At 37.4% G+C, this 21,473-nt stretch overlaps 1 protein-coding gene across 3 annotated transcripts in view; it reads right to left on the bottom strand.

Annotated features, from left to right (window-relative positions):
* Positions 1-21,473, bottom strand: part of Rabgap1l (RAB GTPase activating protein 1 like) — a 639,610-nt gene that overhangs the window by 441,488 nt on the left and 176,649 nt on the right. For all 3 annotated transcript variants that reach the window (XM_038349609.1, XM_038349603.1, XM_038349604.1), the window contains one exon: positions 18,160-18,310. In XM_038349609.1, coding sequence (XP_038205537.1) covers positions 18,160-18,310 — 151 coding nt within the window. The remainder of the gene's footprint in view (positions 1-18,159; positions 18,311-21,473) is intronic.

The raw sequence follows: 21,473 nt of genomic DNA, 5'->3' as shown, positions 1-21,473 counted from the left end.
AAAAACACAGAACAACTGTAGGGAGTCAGCTCTCTTCTTCCACTACGTGGGTCCGAGAGACCAAACTCAAGTCATTAGGCTGGGCAGCAGATACCTTAACCCAGTGAGCCATCTTGCTGGCACATCTCATGTCTTTTAACATATACATTTTTTCTTAAAACCAAAGTGACATAGAAACAACCATATCATATGCATTCATTGACTAAATAATTATTTGCAAAATAGCTGAGAAATATTTCACAGTTTAGAGGAAAGAATCAAGATCCTTGTTTCAAAGAATGGTCAATAAACTAATAGTATTGTTGACAAAACCATTAAAAATTACAGTTTCAAACTCTATCCCATACATTACAAATCTCAGTTTTTAACAAGTTCTACTAGTAATATGAGCAAACATTAAACACCAAGATCTGTCTAGATCATGCTTGCAACAAATAAAGCACAGTAATGATTAAAACTCAATATAAGCAAAACAAGACTAGCAGAATACCAAGAACTAAGACAGATATCAGTTGGTGAAGAAAGGTACCTTAGTCTATGTTCAAAGCCAAAATAATACACCACATCAAATTAGTATAATGATTGGCACATATTATGCTACTGTATTTTCAGGGGACTAAAGAATTCTTTCAGCCGGGCGGTGGTGGCGCACGCCTTAATCCCAGCACTCGGGAGGCAGAGGCAGGCGGATCTCTGTGAGTTCGAGGCCAGCCTGGTCTACAAGAGCTAGGTCCAGGACAGGCTCTAAAAAAAAAAGCTGCAGAGAAACCCTATCTTGAAAAACCAAAAAAAAAAAAAAAAAAAAAAAAAAAAAAGAATTCTTTCAGTGTTCCGAAAGCATTATGGAATCCTTAAATAATGTTAAGCTGATCACGGAAAGAATTTTCTCTAATTTTTCAAGGATACTTAACTAATACAGGGATTTATACAGGTTTCTATCTCCATAATACAAATACATAGTTGTACCTTAATCATAATGACCCTCTAAAACTATTAATATACCATCAGAGGACTCAGAATATCCAAAATTATGTGATTTAACGTATCAGGAAATAAATAATTCTTATAACCTTGCTGATTCTGAATATGGCATGTTGTCTTGAAAATTAGTATCAAATTTGAATCAGGTGAACATCATTTAGGAACATTACCCAGCACCAACCCAATGCCTAATGTGCCATAAGGAGAAGAGGCACTAAATATCCATCTGAGAGCAACCCAGACAACAGGCAAAGAGGTGATGCCTCTGTGCAAGCTGTCCACAGCACTTGAAAGATCATGCCTAGAAATCCAGCGAGTCACCTCTTAGGGTTTAGTCTCTGAAAATACTATTTATAGATGGAAATTCTGATTAGCCTATGCTTTAATTATAACACAAAGAACTATTTCCTTAATGATATTTGATGTAAAACATTAAAAGGAAGGCTGAGAATCGGATAAACTATCAATAGCTCTAGATTCTATTTTCAGTTCTGATACTGCACCTTCTATTTGACCTTTTACAACTTTTAAACTGCATTATTTCATTTGTCCATCTTTTCACAGCAGTCATAAACCATGTTACAAACTTGTTACAGACTGAATCACACAACATTATGGAAATTGATGCATCATAGATAAATCCCAGCAGTGACTAAATAAAATAACTAATGAATTAAATATGTTCTACAAATAGAGCAAATACATGTGAAATTAAATTACACAAATTAGCAAAATTTCACAAAACTACTGTTCAGAGGAAATAAAGATAAACCTAAAGATGCAAACTTGAGTAAGAATTGTGGTTACAGAACTCTTATTCAATTTAATATCTTCTTTTTTAATTTATTTACTTATTTATTATTAAAAATTTTCACCTCCTCCCATTTCCCTCCCCATCTACCCACTCTTCCTCCCCCTCCCTCGCCACTCCTAAGAGCAGTCAGGGTTCCCTGCCCTGTGGGAAGTCCAAGGTCCTCCCCGCTCCATCCAGGTCTAGGAAGGTGAACATCCAAACAGACTAGGCTCCCACAAAGCAGTAGAATCAAAACCCAGTGCCATTGTCCTTGGCTTCTCAGTCAGTCCTCATCGTCTGCCACGTTCAGAGAGTCCAGTTTGATCACATGCTCCATCAGTCCCAGTCCAGCTGGCCTCGGTGAGCTCCCATAACAGATGGGTTGTATATAAAACATTGATGCTTCAAGTTAGTAACTTTTCTTTGTTTAAACAGACTATAATTTTAACAGACCTGTATCTACTTATTAAAAGTAACTGACATATAAAAATATGTTTAGAATATATTAAGAGCCATTGAGTGGAAATGCAAACCTGGGATAAAATACAAAGAGTTACAGGCTATGTTCAAGGCCAGTCTGGTCTACACAGCTACTTCCTAGATGGATGGATGGATGGATGGATGGATGGATGGATGGATGGATGGATGGATGGATAGATGAGTGGGTGGGTGGGTGGGTGGACGGACGGACAGACGGACAGACAGACAGACAGACAGACAGATAGGCAAGAAAGAAAGCGATAAGAAATAAAGAATAAATAAAAATTAAAAGGCCTTTTGGATCAACCACACTTGTCTAACTGCAAAATTACTTCTTTCATGTAAATTTACAACTGAAAGAAGTCAATTTGATATCCAAATTTATTAGTACAAAATGAAGCCTACTAAGAGAATACTTTTATTTTCTATTTCAACGGAGACAGACACAGTTAAAAAAAGAATGGTGAGGGAAACAGAAGTGTAAATACCCAGGCTTACTGTTCCAGTTTGTGAAATACCCTAAGCAGACAGCTGATGAGCAGCTTCCTTTTTAATTAGAATCATTTCCCGATTAATTAGTCCCAGAACACTTAATACAAGCCTCCTCTGTGCCACTGGGACCCAGAATTGATTCTCCTCTTGATAATAAAAATCATCTTCATCAGGATTAAGGTCAGTTTATTTCTGCCTTAAATGAAAAAAAGCTCTTTTCATGGAATTGACTTGGACATCCAAAGTCCAACATCAAGACATGCATCTTCAGCTGCAGCACAAAAAGGGAATGTATGCATTATCGGGAAAAAATCTTTCAAGAATTAATGTTGGGTTGTAATATGACTCACTCAGAAAAATAAAATCTTAATTTTAAAAACTACATAGGAAAAGATCATCCCTTTTCAGATTTGGTCTTCTGATTCTTAGGTTGGCTTAAGTTATTGAACCCAGAGTCTTCAAGGCACATGCCACAAAAGCACTGCTACTACTCCCATCTTCAGCCCTAAATCAGTCCTCTGAACACAGGCCCAGATACAGGAACTCAATAAAACTCACATTTTTACAATCATAATGAAATACTCTGTGATTTGGGATTCCCCTCTGTATGCTATGAATATGTTTTATTACCATTGGTTAGTAAAGAAGCTGCTTCGGCCAATGGCAGGGCAGAATAAAGCCAGGCAGGAAATCTAAACATATATATATATATATATATATATATATATATATAGTACATGGAGTCAAAGAGGCACCATGTAGCTGCCAAAGGAGAAAGATGTCACTGGAATATTTCCAGTAAGCCAAAACCTCATGCTGATACACAGAATAATGAAAATGAGTTAATTTAAGATGTAAGAGCTAGCTAGGAACACACCTAAGCTATTGGCCAAACAGTGCTGTAATTAATATAGTTTCTGTGTGATTATTTGGGTCTGAGTGGCCAGGAAATGAATATGCACTCTCCGCCTATGACTCTGCAAACAATGAAGGTTGAAACAAACCCTTTATAAAAAAGAAAATCTGAAGGGCTTGTAAAATTAGAAAGACAACAAGCAATCACTATAAAATAAAAAGTTAATTAGTAGAAACCTAAATGTGAATTACACAGAATAATTAGTAGACGCTTATCATCTACAATCTCAGTTCTACTTTTACATACTAGACTAGAAAATTTTTGAGTCAAATGAAAACTGTTCCTTTTTTAACATCGGTTTTGCTGATACAAAGATAAAAGCTTCACGATGCTGTCTTCAAAAAATTGGTCATCTATTAAAAGATTAGGCAGTTTTCATAAACATGTGAAAGATCAGCTTCTTAAAGGGTAAAAGTGACTGAAATTCTGACACCAGTAACAATTAATATTCTCTCTTAGGGAAGAAGTATGCATACCCATGACATTCTAACTCAATAATAAAAAGTTCTGAACAATTTCTACCTTGTCTTTTTATCACTCAGAAATAAACACACTTGTATGTAAAAATGGAAATCTACCATTTACTGATAAATGAGCTGTAAAACTAGATAACAAGCAGTAAATATAAAAAGAAAGTAACTAATCAAAAATACTAATAAGCACTTTTAAAGGGTTTTTACCTCTTTTATTTTGTGTATTTTTGAGATTACAATATAATCTCATTTTCCACTTCCCTTTGCTCACTCCAAACTCCCCTATAGCCTCCTTGCTTTCTTTCAAATTCATGGCCAATCTTTTTCAATAACTGTTATTATATTTTATTTAGTGGAGCACATATTTTTGGATCAAAAGGTAACTGGCAAGAATCAGCTCTCTTTGAATTATGTATGACCCAAGGACCAAACGGGTTATTAGGCTTGACAGCAAGGACCTTTACCCAATAAGCCACCATACTGACCCAAAAATACTAATAAATTCTTACAGTTTAAATGTTACTTAAAATTACGTATTGAATTTACTATAACATATGACTGCAATCACACAAAACTAGATAAACATATCAGTTAATTCAAAAGCCAGTTTGTGAAGCAAAAATTAAAAGTTTAAAATATATAAAATAAATCATAACCAAATACAACATTTATATAGCATCTTTTAGAAGGAGCTCACAAAATTTCACAGAACATTTTTCAAAGTTCCAAATCTTGCTAAATTTATTAGTCTTTTTTATTTTATTTTTTCTCTTCATTGGAAAAAGGAAATAACAAAATAAATAGTTGTAAAAGAGGGTCATATTGTAAAGTACTTGTGTATATATGAACAATTATGTAATTAGAAAAAATGATTACAATGGGAAACGCTGAACAAATTGAAAGGATAATTTTTCTTTTTTAGAACTGTGTCTGGTTACAAAGTAACAGGCTTTATTATCGAATTTTCTAAAAACTTTTGTTCACTGTTTCTCTCTCCTGATTCTTCCCCACCCTTCTTACCTGTCTTATGTCATCCCACTTTCCATTTTCATGTCACTTGCCACATTCAGGAAATTCAGGATCAACCTACCCCAGGACCCAGCAATTCCACTCTTGGGAATTTACCCAAGAGATGCCCAATCATACTACAAAAGCATTTGTTCAACTATGTTCATAGCAGCATTATTTGTAATAGCCAGATCCTGGAAACAACCTAGATGCCCTTCAGTGGAAGAATGGATGAAGAAACTGTGGAATATATACATATTAGAGTACTACTCAGCAATAAAAACAATGACATCTTGAATTTTGCATGCAAATGGATGGAAATAGTAAACACTATTCTAAGTGAGGTATCCCAGACCCAAAAAGATGAATATGGGATGTACTCACTCATAATCGGTTTCTAGCCATAACTAAAGGACATCGAGCATATAATTCGTGATCCTTGAGAAGATAATAAGAAGGTGAACCCAAAGAAAAACATATAGTTATCCTCCTGGATATTGGAAGTAGACAAGATTGCCGGGCAAAAATTGGGAACTTGGGGGTGGAGTGGGATGGGGGCAAGGGGAGATGGGGAGAAAAAAGCGTGAAGGGTTCCCCGGGGAGGTATGGGTGGAGGGAAGGGGAGGGAAGGGGGAGGAGGAGCGGAGGGAGGGGGTAGGAGGAGGGAAGGAGATGGAAATTTTTAAATATAAAAAAAAATAAACCATGTGGAAAAAAAAAGCGTGAAGGGGAGGATGGGGAGAGCTTGGGGGAATGGAATGCTTGGGATATAGGAAGGGTGGATGGGGAGAAGGGAAGCATATATCTTAATTAAGGGAGCCATATTAGGGTTGTCAAGAGACTTGACTCTAGAGGGATTCCCAGGTATCCAGGGAGATGCCCCAGCTAGTTCCTTTGGCAGCTGAGGAGAGGGAGCCAGAAAAGGCCAGATCCTATAACCATACTCATGAATATCTTGCATATCACCATAGAACCTTCACCTGGCAATGGATGGAGATAGAGACAGAGTTCCACATTGGAGCACTGGACTGAGCTCCCAAGGTCCTGATGAAGAGCAGAAAGAAGGAGAACATGAGAAAGAAAGTCAGTACCGTGAGGGGTGCGTTCACCCACTGAGACGGTGGGACAGAATTAACGGGAGATCACCAAGACCAGTTGGAATTGGACTGATAGAACTTGCGACCAAACCAGACTCTCTGAATGAGGTTGAGGGTGGAGGCTGACTGAGAAACCAAGGACAATAGCGATAAGCTTGGACTCTATGGCATGGACGGGCTCTGTGTGAGCCTTGTCAGTTTGGTTGCTCACCTTCCTGGACCTGGGGGGTGTTGGGAGGACCTTGGACTTAACATAGTGTAGGGAACCCGATGGCTCTTTGGCCTGGAGAGGGAGGGAGTGGGGGTATGGGTGGAAGGTAGGGGAGGGAAGGGGGAGGAGGAAGGGAGGAGTTGGAAATTATTAAAATATTTTAAAAAAGAAAACATACACAAAAGAAGAATGGAAAAAAACCCAGGCTTTTGAATATCTGTGAAATTTAAGAAAAGTAACATCACTTTCTTTTTATCTTCCATTGTGTGTATATGAATACAGCTATGCTGTGTAACAATATACACTGTAGGGTGCACAAGAAGAGCATCAAAGCCTTCCTTCAAAAGACTACACACATACTCTACTGTAAAATCTGAACGTTTCCTTTATCTGTCTAGAATAATGTTTAATGGAGAGCAAAACCTAGCATAGTGGTTCGTGCCTATAGTCCCAGCACTTGGGAGCAGAAACTCTAAGAGAGAGTTCTGCTCTAAGTTTCAGGACAGCATTGACAATAAAGTGGGATGTTGTCTTTAAAAAAAAAACAGTATGAATGATAAAAAACTATATTTATTTCTAGTAATTGAACACAAACAATAAATTCATCAAAACCATAAGTTCTTTTTTAATTTAAAAATAATCACTGCTGAAGAGTGGGCACAGAAATTAATATTTCTTATACTTAGAGTTTTTATATATATATAGACACCACTACAGTTGAGATGCAAGCAAAGACCTAGGGAGATAAGGACCAAGGGAATATCTTTAAAATTATGCAATGGAAAATAAATACTATGAATATATATGTATGTGACAGGAGACCCTAATCTTTTTTATATAGAAAAAAGGGGAAATAAATGGCAAATTTTCTAACAGAACTCTTTCACTAATTCTTATTCATTTTTATACTTCCTAGCATTTGTATGTTCCAGGAATTAACACAATTAATATTCTACAACACAATAAATATTCTTCAGTCTCTAACCTACTGTATTTAATCAGTTACTCATTAGAAGATTTTAAAGAGCTGAAAATTTACTAAAGTGACTTTAATGAAATTTATGTTTGTGTCAGTACCATAGTGGTATAAATGCCAGTGATTTTGTAAGTACCAATATACAGACCCAGCTGGAACTACCTCTGTTACATCCTACAAGACAAGCTGTTAACAGAGAGCAGAGCAGTGAGTGTTTAGCACCACTCTGGCTCTCGAAGTATTCCAATGTTCACTGTTATTTGACTAACAAACTGCATAAGATTCTTAGAAAGTAAACTGTTTTAATTTTTTTTTACCTGAAATGACATATGGAGCTTTCCTTTAGTAAAAACTTGCCAAACAAAAAAAAACTTCATAATCAATACCATAATTGACTATTCAATCTAATATTTAGTAAAGGGTATTGAATCATAAGAAAAACATCAATTTAAATATATTCTCATTAAAATTTACAGGATTATAATTATAGCACATTTTGTTAATTTTTTTGGCTAGACATTTTATGAAAAGCTACTTACAAAATTAGTACACTAGACACCAGGGTAAAAATAGGCTTTACTCTGAGTATACCAATAATCTGATGATGATAAACAGTGAGGGTTTAGCTGCCCATCCAATGCCTCAAGAAAGAAGCATACATTTTACTCTGCTTTGAATTTGTACTGGTTCCAATTTTAAACAATAATTTAGAAGGCCCCCCCCCCTGCCAAAAAAAAGAAAGAAAGAAGCATACATACAAGAGGATCATAAAGCAGGCCACTATTCTGATTGCTTTTTACTTTCTAACTTATTTTCCTAAAAAAGATATTTGTTATCAACAACCTAAATAATATTTTGCAACTACTTACAACTTTGCCCTGTGATATGAGTTACTGGTTGTTTTAATGATGAATTTATAAAACTGAGCTGATCCTTTACAATTCTGTATGTTTTTATTTCCACCAGTAAATGACATCTTTTGGTTAGTTGACATAAAATATTAATATATCACCATGCTTCACAATACCTGGCATACAATATGATTGTATCCAAGCATATTTTATAGACACTGAAAGTTATTGCCAGTTTAATTGGCCCCAAATGACCAATTAAATATTTTTGTGACATTACCTAGATATGACATCCACTTTCTGAGTTCTTCAGTATATGTATTATTAACTCTAATACAAACCAATTGCTACTGAATTTTTCCTCCTTAAGAAAGAACAAGTTGATCTATGAATAAAAGATGTAGCTGGCCAGGTTCCTATCACAGACCTTCTCTCCTCTGTTATCCCTGGTCCACTCAAGTAGTAAATTCACTTCATCCTTGGCAATCCACACAGACAAAACTCTAACCATAGAGAAAAATGAGAAGGAGCCAGGCATATTGAAGCATGCCTCCAATTTCAACTACTTTGGAGGCTAAAGTAGGAAAACGCCAAGTTTGAGACCAGCACAGAAAACAAAGTGAGATCGTATTTTATAAAGAAATCAAAAATGAGAGAAGATGTTAATTTAGAATGCTTAGTACCATAGGTAGAAGCCCTACTATGACAAAAAAGGTAAATGGTAGAAAGAAGCATGAAAAGGAAAGAGTGAGAGAGCAGAAGAGAAGGAGAGAAAAAAGGAGGCTGCAACACAGATAGTTAATTATCATTTAGAATTACCATGGAAACATATCTCTGGGTGTGGCTATGCATGTTTCCAGAGAAGCACTTAATATGTGGCAAACAGTTCATCATTTTATTTTGCACAATCCCAGTAGCAGCTATCATCACGCATAATCTAAAAATACCAGAAGCTCAGAAGATCAAAAATTTGCTCCAATGAAAAGTGTGACTCAGATTCAGTTCTATCAAACAATAAAATATAAATTCTTTAAACACAAGGTACCTGTATGTTTGTGCACATGTACTTTTAGAACAAAATATTCATTTGGAAGTAAAAGATAAAAATTCAAGTGGTAGAGAAAAGCTAATGATTGCCATTTCTGAAAGATTATTGTTAGCTGTGCTATGGTTTTAATGGTACGAATGTTATAGATTTGATCACTTTTACAAAAGCTGGAACCCACAACCTAGTATTTCTTATTTTTCATAAGAACTAATTAGTAGATTTTATCAACTATCATATATATCATATAATTACAGAACTGCAATACAATTCTGCAATAAGATGTAACATTCAAATTGCCCTAAAATATACAAAGCCTCCCCCACAACAAATGGCTCACACTATGTGAAAGTGTGACTGCTACTCAGTGGCTCCTCATGCCAGCAATTAAGACTGCATCCTCATTCCAGAAGCTTTGAATTCTATTTGCTTGTTTATATAGGGGCAAAGGATAGACATCTTCTGAGATCGCCTCAAAAGTTATGAAGAATGCTAGTTAAGCAAGCAATAATGAAAGTCTCAGTGATAATGAGTTTCTGAAGAATGGTTTCAGACAAGAGTGGTTAATAACTTTCAAGGAATTCCTCACAGGCAGTGTTACCCTTGGCCCAGGCTGGAAATCACAGACAGGAATGGCAAACCACACTCGACCATTGTGAAAATCCAAGCTTATTCTCACAGACAATAGACAAATCCATCTTGAAAGAAGCATGGGTTAGGAGCTTCAGCTCTGTTCTCCTGGTTCACACAAACAGCTCATGCACACTTCACATAAGTACAGAACAGGCCTTCATTAATTATAAATCTTCACGAACATTTGCACATTAGGAAGAAGAGAGAGCCTGCTTTTTTTCCTTGACTTCTCATTTAACAATTAATTACTTATTTTTAAAGAATCTTTATATCAGACCAAAGGCAGTAAAGCCTGTTTAACAACACTAAATGATGTCTGTTACCTAAAGCCTAGACAACCACCTTTGGTAGCAAACTCATGGATCTTGGAAGAGAACCTACAATACCACATTACTACATAAGCATAATTCATAACTACATTCTATATACATATCCCTATATCCACAAATGAGTTTGATTCACATGCCTCATAAAGAAAATTTCTCTTTGAAACAGATGGAGACCATTATACAGAAAACACAAACAATAAAAAAGAAGAGAAAAAGAGATCATGTGGTACCCAGTAGCAACTGATATATCTTCAACACAATTCTTGCACTTAATGTTCAATCATTATGGAAGAGGAAAACAAAAAGATTATAAGAGCCAGAGAAACAGGAAGTTTGCTGTGAGACTATATGAGGCTATACCTATGAAGTTTAATCAACACTGCTGCCAATAAGACATGAATAACAATGACACCAAGAGATGGAAACTAAGAGCAACAGGAGAAAACTCGTGGAGTTCCCAATTATAGACATGCTGGGGAATGCTGAGTGAGAAATGCTCTTCCCCTGGGAAGAGTGAAGAGCCCCCCAATTAGCTATCCAATACCAAGCGGTCAGACCTAAGATCATATACACACAAGTGAGATTATATTACTGAACAGATTGTGTTTATTTATGTATTTAGGAGTGTGTGTGATAGCAATTAAAGGAAGAGGCCATGAGAGAGGTCATGCATGGGAAGGGTTGGAAGGAAAAAAGAAAAGAGGCAAGTGATGTAATTATAATTTCCAAAGCTTACTATAAATAAAAAAGGGTTAATGGTCTATAGCTTTTTAAACTTTTCAACCTAATGGGTTCAAATATGACTCCTATTTCTTAAAATGGAAAAATACAAATCACATCACTAGCCAGGCAGCAACTGGGAAGCAAAAAAGAGGAGGAGGAGGAGGAGGAGGAGGAGGAGGAGGAGGAGGAGGAGGAGGAGGAGGTGGTGGAGGAGGAGGAGGAGGAGGAGGAGGAGGAGATGAAGGAAGGAAGGAAGGAAGGAAGGAAGGAAGGAAGGAAGGAAGGAAGGAAGGAAGGAAGGAAGGCAGGCAGGCAGGCAGGCAGGCAGGCAGGCAGGCAGGCAGGCAGGCAGGCAGGCAAGAAGGAGGTGGAGGAGGAAAAGAAGAAGGCAGATCTCTCTAAGTTCAGGGCAAGTCTGGCCTACATAACAAATTGCAGACAAGCCAGGGCTATAGTGAGTTCATATCAAGAAAAGAAGAATCAAATCACTGAAACTGTGAAAGTCACTGAAGAGGGCGTACAAAGGCACTAGAAACAACAGCAAACTATTAACTCATTATGTCCAGCATCCTATAGAGTTGGCCAATTCAATCTCTGTGTGTTCCTGTCACTTGGCTCACAGCAAGCCATAGAAGTTAACCATGATATTTTTCAGTTTGACTGTTTCCCCCACAAGTGTAGGGTATAGGTATTACTAGACTATATTGTAACCAGCATTTCCAAGAAGACCTAATACCTATACTTCTTAATGTATTTCACAATATAGAAACAGAAGAGTCATTGCCAAATTCCTTTTATGAAGCTACAGTTACCCTGATACCTAAACCACACAAAGACTCAACCAAGAAAGAGAATTACAGACCAATCTCACTCATGAACATTGACGCAAAAATTCTCAACAAAATACTGGCAAACCGAATCCAAGAACACATTAGAAAAATTATCCACTACGATCAAGTATGCTTCATCCCAGAGATGTAGGGCTGGTTCAACATACGAAAATCTATCAATGTAATCCATCATATAAATAAACTGAAGGAAAAAAACCATATGGTCATCTCATTAGATGCTGAAAAAGCATTTGACAAAATTCAGCACCCTTTTATGATAAAGGTCTTGGGGAGATTAGGGATACAAGGGTCATTCCTAAATATAATAAAAGCTATTTACAGCAAGCCGACAGCTAACATCAAATTAAACGGAGAGAAACTCAAGGCTATCCCACTAAATTCAGGAACACAACAAGGCTGTCCACTCTCTCCGTATCTCTTCAATATAGTGCTTGAAGTTCTAACAATAGCAATAAGACAACATAAGGGAATCAAGGGGATTCGATTTGGAAAGGAAGAAGTTAAACTTTCATTATTTGCAGATGATATGATAGTGTACATAAGCGACCCCAAAAACTCCACCAAAGAACTCCTACAGCTGATAAACTCCTTCAGTAACGTGGCAGGGTTCAAGATCAACTCCAAAAAATCAGTCGCCCTCCTATACACAAAGGATAAGGAAGCAGAGAGGGAAATCAGAGAAGTATCGCCTTTCACGATAGCCACAAATAGGATAAAATATCTTGGGGTAACTCTAACCAAGGAAGTGAAAGATCTATTTGATAAGAACTTTAAGTCTTTGAAGAAAGAAATTGAAGAGGATATCAGAAAATGGAAGGATCTCCCTTGCTCTTGGATTGGGAGGATCATATCTACTTCTAACACAGAAAAACAGACAGACATTTTTAGAAATATGTTATTATCCATCTTTATATGATCCTTAGCAGTGATGCAGAGAAGACAATAAAATCAAATATACTATTGTACTTGCTATCACAAAAGTGTTATGACTTGAAATTTTGACTAAGAGCAACAGATTTCTATATTCTTTGTACAAAAGAAATATTTTTTACAAAGTATACTTTTATGATTGGAATAACATTAAAACTTTGTCACTAATAACAAGCAGTATTAAGTAAGGTAGTAATCTACCCAATATTTGATCTATCTTTCTTCTTCAAAAGACAGATGGAGGACAGGCAAAATCATTCAGTGGTTAAGAACAGCATTCTAATCATCCAAAAGATGAGAGCCACACAAAGTGGCTCACAACTACCTACAACTCCAGTTTAAGAGGATCCAATGACATCTGGCCTGTACAGGCACCTGCATTCATATGCACACAGCAACATACAAATATATACATGTACAAATAATTGAAAATAAAAATAAATCTTATGAAAAAATAACTTGTTTTATTTAAAAATAGTAAATTATTTTTAAAAGATTAGTAGTCTCTACTAGGTGATACCATATGATCTATTGGTATATATGTAAAAATGTCTAATGTTCCATTTGTAAAATAACAAGGACAAAAAGATCACAGCTATATTAATGCTTGTTGTGATTTGGGACTGAGGTCACATATTGCACTGTGGTTCAGTGGTAACCTGACCTTGTGGAATCTGCATACTTGGGACTGAAATAACTGCAATGCTCAAGTATTTACTCGCAAAATATATGTTTGCAGTTTTCATGTGGTAGAGTAAGTGTATTTACATGTTACCTATTCATTTAAACCTCGTAAAATGGCTGACTGGCTTAAGAAGGTAGTTGTTGAAAGACACTAAATATTTAAAAGAAATAAACACTTTCTCTGTTCCTTCAAAAAGTAAAGTTGTTTGTAGTAATATTTTATTTGTATTTTAATAAATAAAGCTTGAGTGAAGATCAGAGTACAAAGCTAAGCAACTAGAGACCAGGGAGTGGTGGCACACATCTTTAATTCCACGACTCCGGAAATGGAGGCAGACAGATATCTGTGAGATCAAGGATACCCTGGGCTACACAAGAAATACCAAGAAACAGATCCAGGTGGTAGTTGCTCATGCCTTTAATCCCAGTGTTAGGGAGTCACACACCTTTAATCCTAGAACTGGTGAGGTGGAGACAGGAATGATATGGTTGGGCAGAAAGAGGAATATAAAGGGAAAAAAGACAGGAACTCACTGGAATGTGGAATCTGAGGTTCGGTGGAGACACAGTGCAGTCTAGGCAGTCTGAAGCTGGAGCCTTCTTCAGTCTGAGTATTGGTAGAGGTAAAAGGTCTCTATAGTGGCTTCCTGATCTGCTTCTCTGATCTTGCTTTAACCCTATATCTGCCTCTGGGCTTGGATTACTTAAGACCAACTACAATTTGTGCCACAGTTGTACAGCAATTAATGATGAAAGAAGATCCTAAAAGAGACTATTTGTGAAACATTTGGTACTGTAAACATTAATACATGACTTGATCACCAGAAACTATGTGTATGTGTGTATGGGCTAGGGAGGCAGATCACTGAATAAAGTGCTTACTGTATGAGCATAATTACTTGAGTTTGCATCCCCAGTGTCCATATAAAAGGTTGGGCATAGCCATGTGTGCCTGAGATCCCAGGACTGGGAGGTAGAGATCAGAAGGGTCTGGAGACTTTACAGGAAAGCAGGTCTAGCCAAATTGGCTATCTTAGGGTTACCATTCCTATGATGAAATAACATGACCAAAATGCAAGATGAGGAGGAAAGGGTTTATTTGGCTTACATTTCGGTATCACTGCTCAACACTGAAGTATGTCAAAACAGAAACTTAAACAAGGCAGGAATGTTAAGGCAGGCGCTGATGCAGAAGCCATGGAGGAACACTGATTAAGAGCTTGCTCAGCCTACTTTCTAATAGAACTCAGGACCACTAGTTCATGGATGGCACCACCCATATGGGTTGGGACCTTCCAATAAATCACCAATCAAGAAAATGTCCTACAGGCTTATCTACAGCTTGATTTTATGAAAGAATTATCTTAACGAAGGATCCTTCCTCTCTAATGACTTAGTTTGTGCCAAGTTGGCATAAAACTTGTCAATACAATGAGAGACACAGCACAAAAATAAGGTGGAGAGAAATAGATAGGTTCCTAATGTCAATTTCTGATCTCTGCACATAACAAAGGGGAGTCCTCGCCTGAATTTATATATATACAGCCCTCCCCAACAAACACACAAAACTTCTTACATCTCCACACTTAGTAACCTGAACTGAGAAATTGTACATTTAAAACCTGTATAGAAAGCTACAGAGATTGTGGAATAAAATGGTAAAAGTACAAAGATGCATCAACTTCTGATTCATAAATTAAAATACTTAATGGGGCTAGAGAGATGGGTCACTGGTTAAGAGCAGTAACTGTTCTTCTAGAGGACCTAGGTTCAATTCCCAGCACTAACACGGCAGAAAACAACTGTTTGAAACTCCATTTCCAGGAGATTCAACACTCTCACACAGACATATATACAGGCGAAACAACAATGTACAGAAAAAATAATAAATTGTTAAAAAGAATACAAAAAAGTCTAGAAATGTGAGTTCGAGACCAGCCTGGTCTACAAGAGCTAGCTCCAGTACAGGCTCTACAAACTGCAGGGAAACCCAGTCTCGAAAAACCAAAAAAAAAAAAAAAGTCTAGAAATATAGTTGAATTGTAGACTCATTCATGGTGCCTTGCATTGTTATGCAGACACCACTAAGAAAAAGAAAGAACAAAGAAAAAAGAGAGGAAAGAGAGAAAATAAAGTTGACTATCATAGGGAAAATAGGTAATATGCTAGCCTAAATGTAGCAACACACTTGATGGTAGGGGTTGAAAAGAATAATATACTTCTACTTGGATCTGCCCATCTTTTTCAGATACAATAAAAATGAAAACCATTAAAAATTATTTAGAAACAGATTTTCAAATTAGTGTATCATAATATGCTAAATATATTAAAATAATGACCTATATTGATGATTCTCCATATAGAGCTGCATAGAAAAAGAGAATGAGGAAGTCTTTAGGTGTAGAATATAGATAAATGATTTTTAAGAAAGAAAGAGAAAGGGAGATATCAGATACTCTTAACAGATATGGTGTTTATTTGAGGAATGATAAAAATGATCTTGCAGTCTTCCTGGCTACCATAAAGTTATTCTAAAGAGATATACATCAGAATTATTCCAGGATCTGGGAGAAGGAAAAGGCTAAGGGCACTGATGCAAGCCAGAGAGAAAACTTCCTGAGAGAGTGAAATCTCCCAGGAAGAAATGTCATACACTTCTAACAACTTTTCATACCACCTTACAAGAACGAGAACCAAGTGAATGATAGGTCACTAATGGGCAAAACCATACCTTGACAGACTGCTTAGTTTAACTGTGGCTTCTCTGTTTGTACCCAAATTTCATGACAGGACCCTGAAGATGGACTCTGGGAGGTCAATGAAATTGTTCCTTCTCCAGTGTGACTAAACTTGAGACAAAGGACACACTACTTCATTTTGCTAAATTGTATAAAACTTATGACACCAGCAACTAATCAAATGTGACCACAAGTAGAAGATTTTACTAACGTATATACACCTTAGACTTATGCATTTTATACAGGCTGCCATCCTTATCTTTCAGGTCATGGCCCCAGGTTACACTTTGAACAAGGCAGGAGACCACAAGTCTGGCCACTTGGGCAGATAGGAGATTTATACAGCAAAGACATTATCATCATTTCTTAAATACACCAGTGTACTTCTCTTCAAATAGTTTCTACCATGGTTTACCTTGCCCACCTGACAAAATTACACTTTTCCTGATAAATGTACAGGGGATTTAATGGAAGACAAGAACTTAAAGATGTATGGGATCCTGTACTGCCTTCCTGAGCTGTACTATAGAAGCATGTTGTTTGATTGGGGATGGGCCTAAAGGCTGGTAATAAGTCAGGACTGTCTCCTTTTGTCATAGGAATGCAGCCTAACTGGAGGTCAACCTGGGTGAACAACCATCAGAAAAACTTTCTCCACAGTAGACTAGATTGCCAGGCAAAAATTGGGATTTTGGGGGGGGGGGGGGGGGGGGGGTAGGGGGTAATGGGGAGATGTGAAGAGAAAAGTGAGGAGGGGAGGATGGGGAGACCCTGGGGGAATGGGATGGTTGGGATGGAGGAAGGGTGGATAGGAGAGCAGGGAAGAAGATATCTTAATTAAGCGAGCCATTTTAGGGTTAGCAAGAGACTTCACTCTAGAGGGGTTCCCAGGTATCCATGGAGATGTCCCCAGCTTGTTCCTTGGGCAGCTGAGGAGAGGGAGCCTGAAATGGCCCTTTCCTATAGCCATACTGATGAATATCTTGCATATCACCATAGAAGCTTCATCTGGCGATGGATGGAGATAGAGACAGAGACCCACATTGGAGCGCAGGACTGAACTCCCAAGGCCCAAATGAGGAGCTGAAGGAGGGAGAACATGAGCAAGGAAGTCAGGACCACGAGGAGTGCGCCCACCCACTGAGACGGTGGGGCTGGTCACCAAGGCCAGCTCAACTGGGACCGAAAAAGCATGGGATCAAACTGGACTCTCTGAGCATGGCAGACAACTAGGGCTGACTGTGAAGCCAAGGACAATGGCACTGAGTTTTGATCCTACTACATGTACTGGCGGCTTTGGGGGAGCCTAGTCTGTTTAGATGCGCACCTTCCTAGACCTGGATGGAGAGGAGAGGACCTTGGACTTCCCGCAGGGCAGAGACTCCTGACTGCTCCTTGGACTGGAGAAGGGGGGGAGGGGAGTGGAGGGAGGGGGAGGGAAATGGGAGATAGGGAGGAGGCAGAAATTTTTAATAATAATAATAATAATAATAATAATAATAATAATAATAATAATAATAAACCTTTCTCCACATTCTAAACTTAAATTATGATATGAAGTTTTAATTCCTACAGTTTCCACAAGCTTGGTTAGCACACTATGTATCTTATAAGTATATTGGAGACACTGCTCCCTTAGCTAAATTCAACTTAATATAGCTTAATATTTTGTAAGCAAGTTTATTAGCAAAGTTTATAACATCAATTTTATTACTTCAAGTTTCTTCGTCAGAATTTTAAAATGAAACCAAGATACAAAGTGTTTACAACTATTATAAGCATTGTTTATCACTATCCTGCAAGTGTTGAGAACAGAATAAAATACTGACAGGATACCACTGACATAGTTTTAAAGATATTCAAGGTACTGATCAGTTACTAGAGCTTTGAAAAACATGATCCAATGTTTGTCAATGATCAGGAAAATATTACTAAAAGAATTTCCTACCTTTGTGATAAGAATTCGGTAACTCTCCAGCATTGCCTGGTTGTCATGGCATTCTGCTAATAGCTGCCATACTTCTGCCCTTAATGCCTCAGGAACACCACTCTTTACCAAAGTGTGGAGCCCTTTCGGCCGGGTACCAAGGTTATTGTGCCTGAGGAAAGAAGAAAATAAATCTTTCACAATCCATGCCCTGAACTGCTACTGTTATGGAAAGAATATTTATCAGTTTATTTAAAAGTATAATCCTGGATCAAAAGAAAATTAACTGGGAGCACTAAACAAAAGCAGTGCTTAAACCTCAGTGAAATCATTATTTATTCCATCCTATATTTTGAAAAGCCATGTTATACCATCTTTAGGCAAAGGTTTTTTCCACCATAACATTTCTATTTTTAATGGTTCTATGATAACTACATATGTATTTGGTTTTTGTTTATATCTAAGATACTACATAAAAAAGAACCACTTAAATCCCCTGACATCATTGTACAGTAACTTGAGAGTGTTGCAGAGAATGCCAGAGAATGAGTTGAGATACTGAAACCTTTCAGACCTTGACAGTATCCACATCTTTATAGGTAGACTAAGCCTGGCCAAATGCAAAATGTGGGTCCTACATTACAGGAATGAAAAGGCAAATTCAGTTTCTTACAGTCCCCACATCTCAACCCAAGGATGGCCAGGGAAGCTGCATGTCTTGTTCACCTAATTTCGAACACTTTGTTTCAGTTTAACCTATGCACAAAGGACCATCTAGATTCAAAATACCCAAGGTGAACCTTATGCTAAGAAGAGTTCCTGTCAGTTCTAGATTTGTCTTGCTGGCGTCTTTGAACTACAAGCACTCCCTTTCCTACAAACACCAAAACCTACACAAGTACATCTTGCTAGATGGACTTCATATGCTATCGGTCTTATCCTTTTGTCAAGGGCTGTTTAGAATCAGAGCAAAGTCAAGCATCTGTTGTCTAAAGTCAATGATCACATAGTAGCTAAGCCATCAAGCTCAACAGCCAGCTGGTCAAAAAATTGAATACAGTTCCAGTCTCATGAATCCCAAGTCCATTCTTCACTGCCTTCCTAACCTAAGAGGTATAGTTCAGGCTTTTTGTGCTCAGACATTTCTCATTTGCTGCTCACTATGTCAAAAAGCTCACCCCGATGCAACCACCCAATTCCAAAATTTGATAATGTATCCCAATTTGAACTAACACACCAGGCTCTAATCTCAAGTTTTAAAACTGAAAAGTCATGGAATCCATATGTCTAGTTTACATAATTGATATCCCACATACTTCTCCAAATTATGCACACTCTATCACCAACCCAGACCCAAATTTTGGCATCTTTTTCTGAAAATGTGTTCAAAAGGTTTTTGCCCCTACATATTGTCATAATCTACATACTTTGGAGAAAATCATAATGTTCCAAACTTACATAATAAGTTAAAGTAAAGTTATTACATCAGGATTTTGTGTAAATCATCACATTTATGGCCAATATGCTTTCATTCAGCTAAATGTTTTGGGGGAGAGGGTTGGGACTATTAGAGAAGAGAATCTGGTAAAATTGGTGGACTCAAATAAAAATGAAGTAAAAGGAGTTAGAACATAAAAGAATTACCATCCTGAGTGAGGTAACCCAGGCCCAAAAATATGAACATGGGATGTACTCACTCATAATTGGTTTCTAGCCATAAATAAAGGACATCGAGAATATAATTCGTGATCATAGAGAAGCTAAATAAGAAGGTGAATCCAAAGAAAAACCTATAGTTATTCTCCTGGATATTGGAAGTAGACAAGATTGCCGGGCAAAAATTGGGAACTTGGGGGTGGGGTGGGATGGGGGATAGGGGATGGGGAGAGAAAAGTGTGAAGTGGAGGATGGGGAGAGCTTGGGGAATAGGATGGTTGTGATATAGGGAGGGTGGATGTGGGAACAGGGAAATATATATCTTAATTAAGGGAGCCATTCTAGGATTGGCAAAGACTTGACCCTAGAGGGGTTCCCAGGTGTCCAGGAAGATGCCCCCAGCTAGTTCCTTAGGCAGCTGAAGAGAGGGAGCCAGAAATGCCCAGATCCTATTGCCATACTCAGGAATGTCTTACATATCACCATAGAACCTTCACTGGCGATGGATGGATAAAATGACAGAGCCCCACACTGGAGCACCGGACTGAGCTCCCAAGGTCCTGATGAGGAGCAAAAGGAGGGAGATCATGAGCAAGGAAGCCAGGACCATGAGGGGTGCGTTCACCCATTGAGACGGTGGGACAGAACTAACGGGAGATCACCAAGACCAGTTGGAATGGGACTGATGAACAGGCGACCAAACCGGACTCTCTGAATGTGGCTGACTGTGGAGGAGGACTGAGAAACCAAGGACAACAGCAATGAACATGATCTCTACAGCATGGACGGGCTCACTGTGAGTCTTGTCCATTTGGTTGCTCACCTTCCTGGACTTAGGGGGAGTTGGGAGGACCTTGGACTTAACATAGTGAAGGGAACCCTGATGGCTCTTTGGCCTGGAGAGGGAGGGAATGAGAGTATGGGTGGAAGGGAGGGGAGGGAAGGGAGAGGAGAAGGGGAGGAGATGGAAAATTTTAATAAAAAAATAAGAAAAAAAAGAATTAACATTATTAAAACAGATACTTATGCCTGCTAAGGGACAGGATTCAAAATAGTATAAAGGCATTATGTTCTATACAAACTGTTTTAACCTACTTTTAAACATATGAAATAAATTTGGAAGAACATATGTAATACATATATTTATGTATGTAATAAAATTAAAAAAACTTTAATTTTTAATTTTCATATTCTTTTAAATTAATTGCAATGATGCGAAATTCTTGTGTAAATATTAATTACATAAATAATCCTTTGTATATTGTACTCATGCATATTATTTATATAATTATAAAATATATAATTAAAATTAGCTTTAATTATTTAAAGTACCTTTATATATTTAAATAAAATTAATTTTAATTAGCGGGGGCAAACATGTATAATGCATTCCACAAAATATGACACGAAGAAAAGTACTAATTATGCTTGTGAAGAAGAACTGAATAAACTATTTGGTGCCTGGAACTTCCTAGAAGCTCTTTTTTTCATTATCCAACTGAATCTGAGACTACTTCAAAATATGCCATAAGAAAACTAGGATTATTTATAAAATTATGTCTTTCATAATTCAATGTATGACATTGATTGTACTTTTGTATCAAAAAAGGTATAGTTAGTTGAATTTATGGATTCTATAGGTAAAAAACTAAGCTAATTAAAAGCAACAGTTTGAATCC

Source organism: Arvicola amphibius, chromosome 12 (assembly GCF_903992535.2).
Source record: "Arvicola amphibius chromosome 12, mArvAmp1.2, whole genome shotgun sequence".
Lineage (NCBI taxonomy): Eukaryota > Metazoa > Chordata > Mammalia > Rodentia > Cricetidae > Arvicola > Arvicola amphibius.
This window is presented reverse-complemented; position numbering and strand designations above follow the sequence as displayed.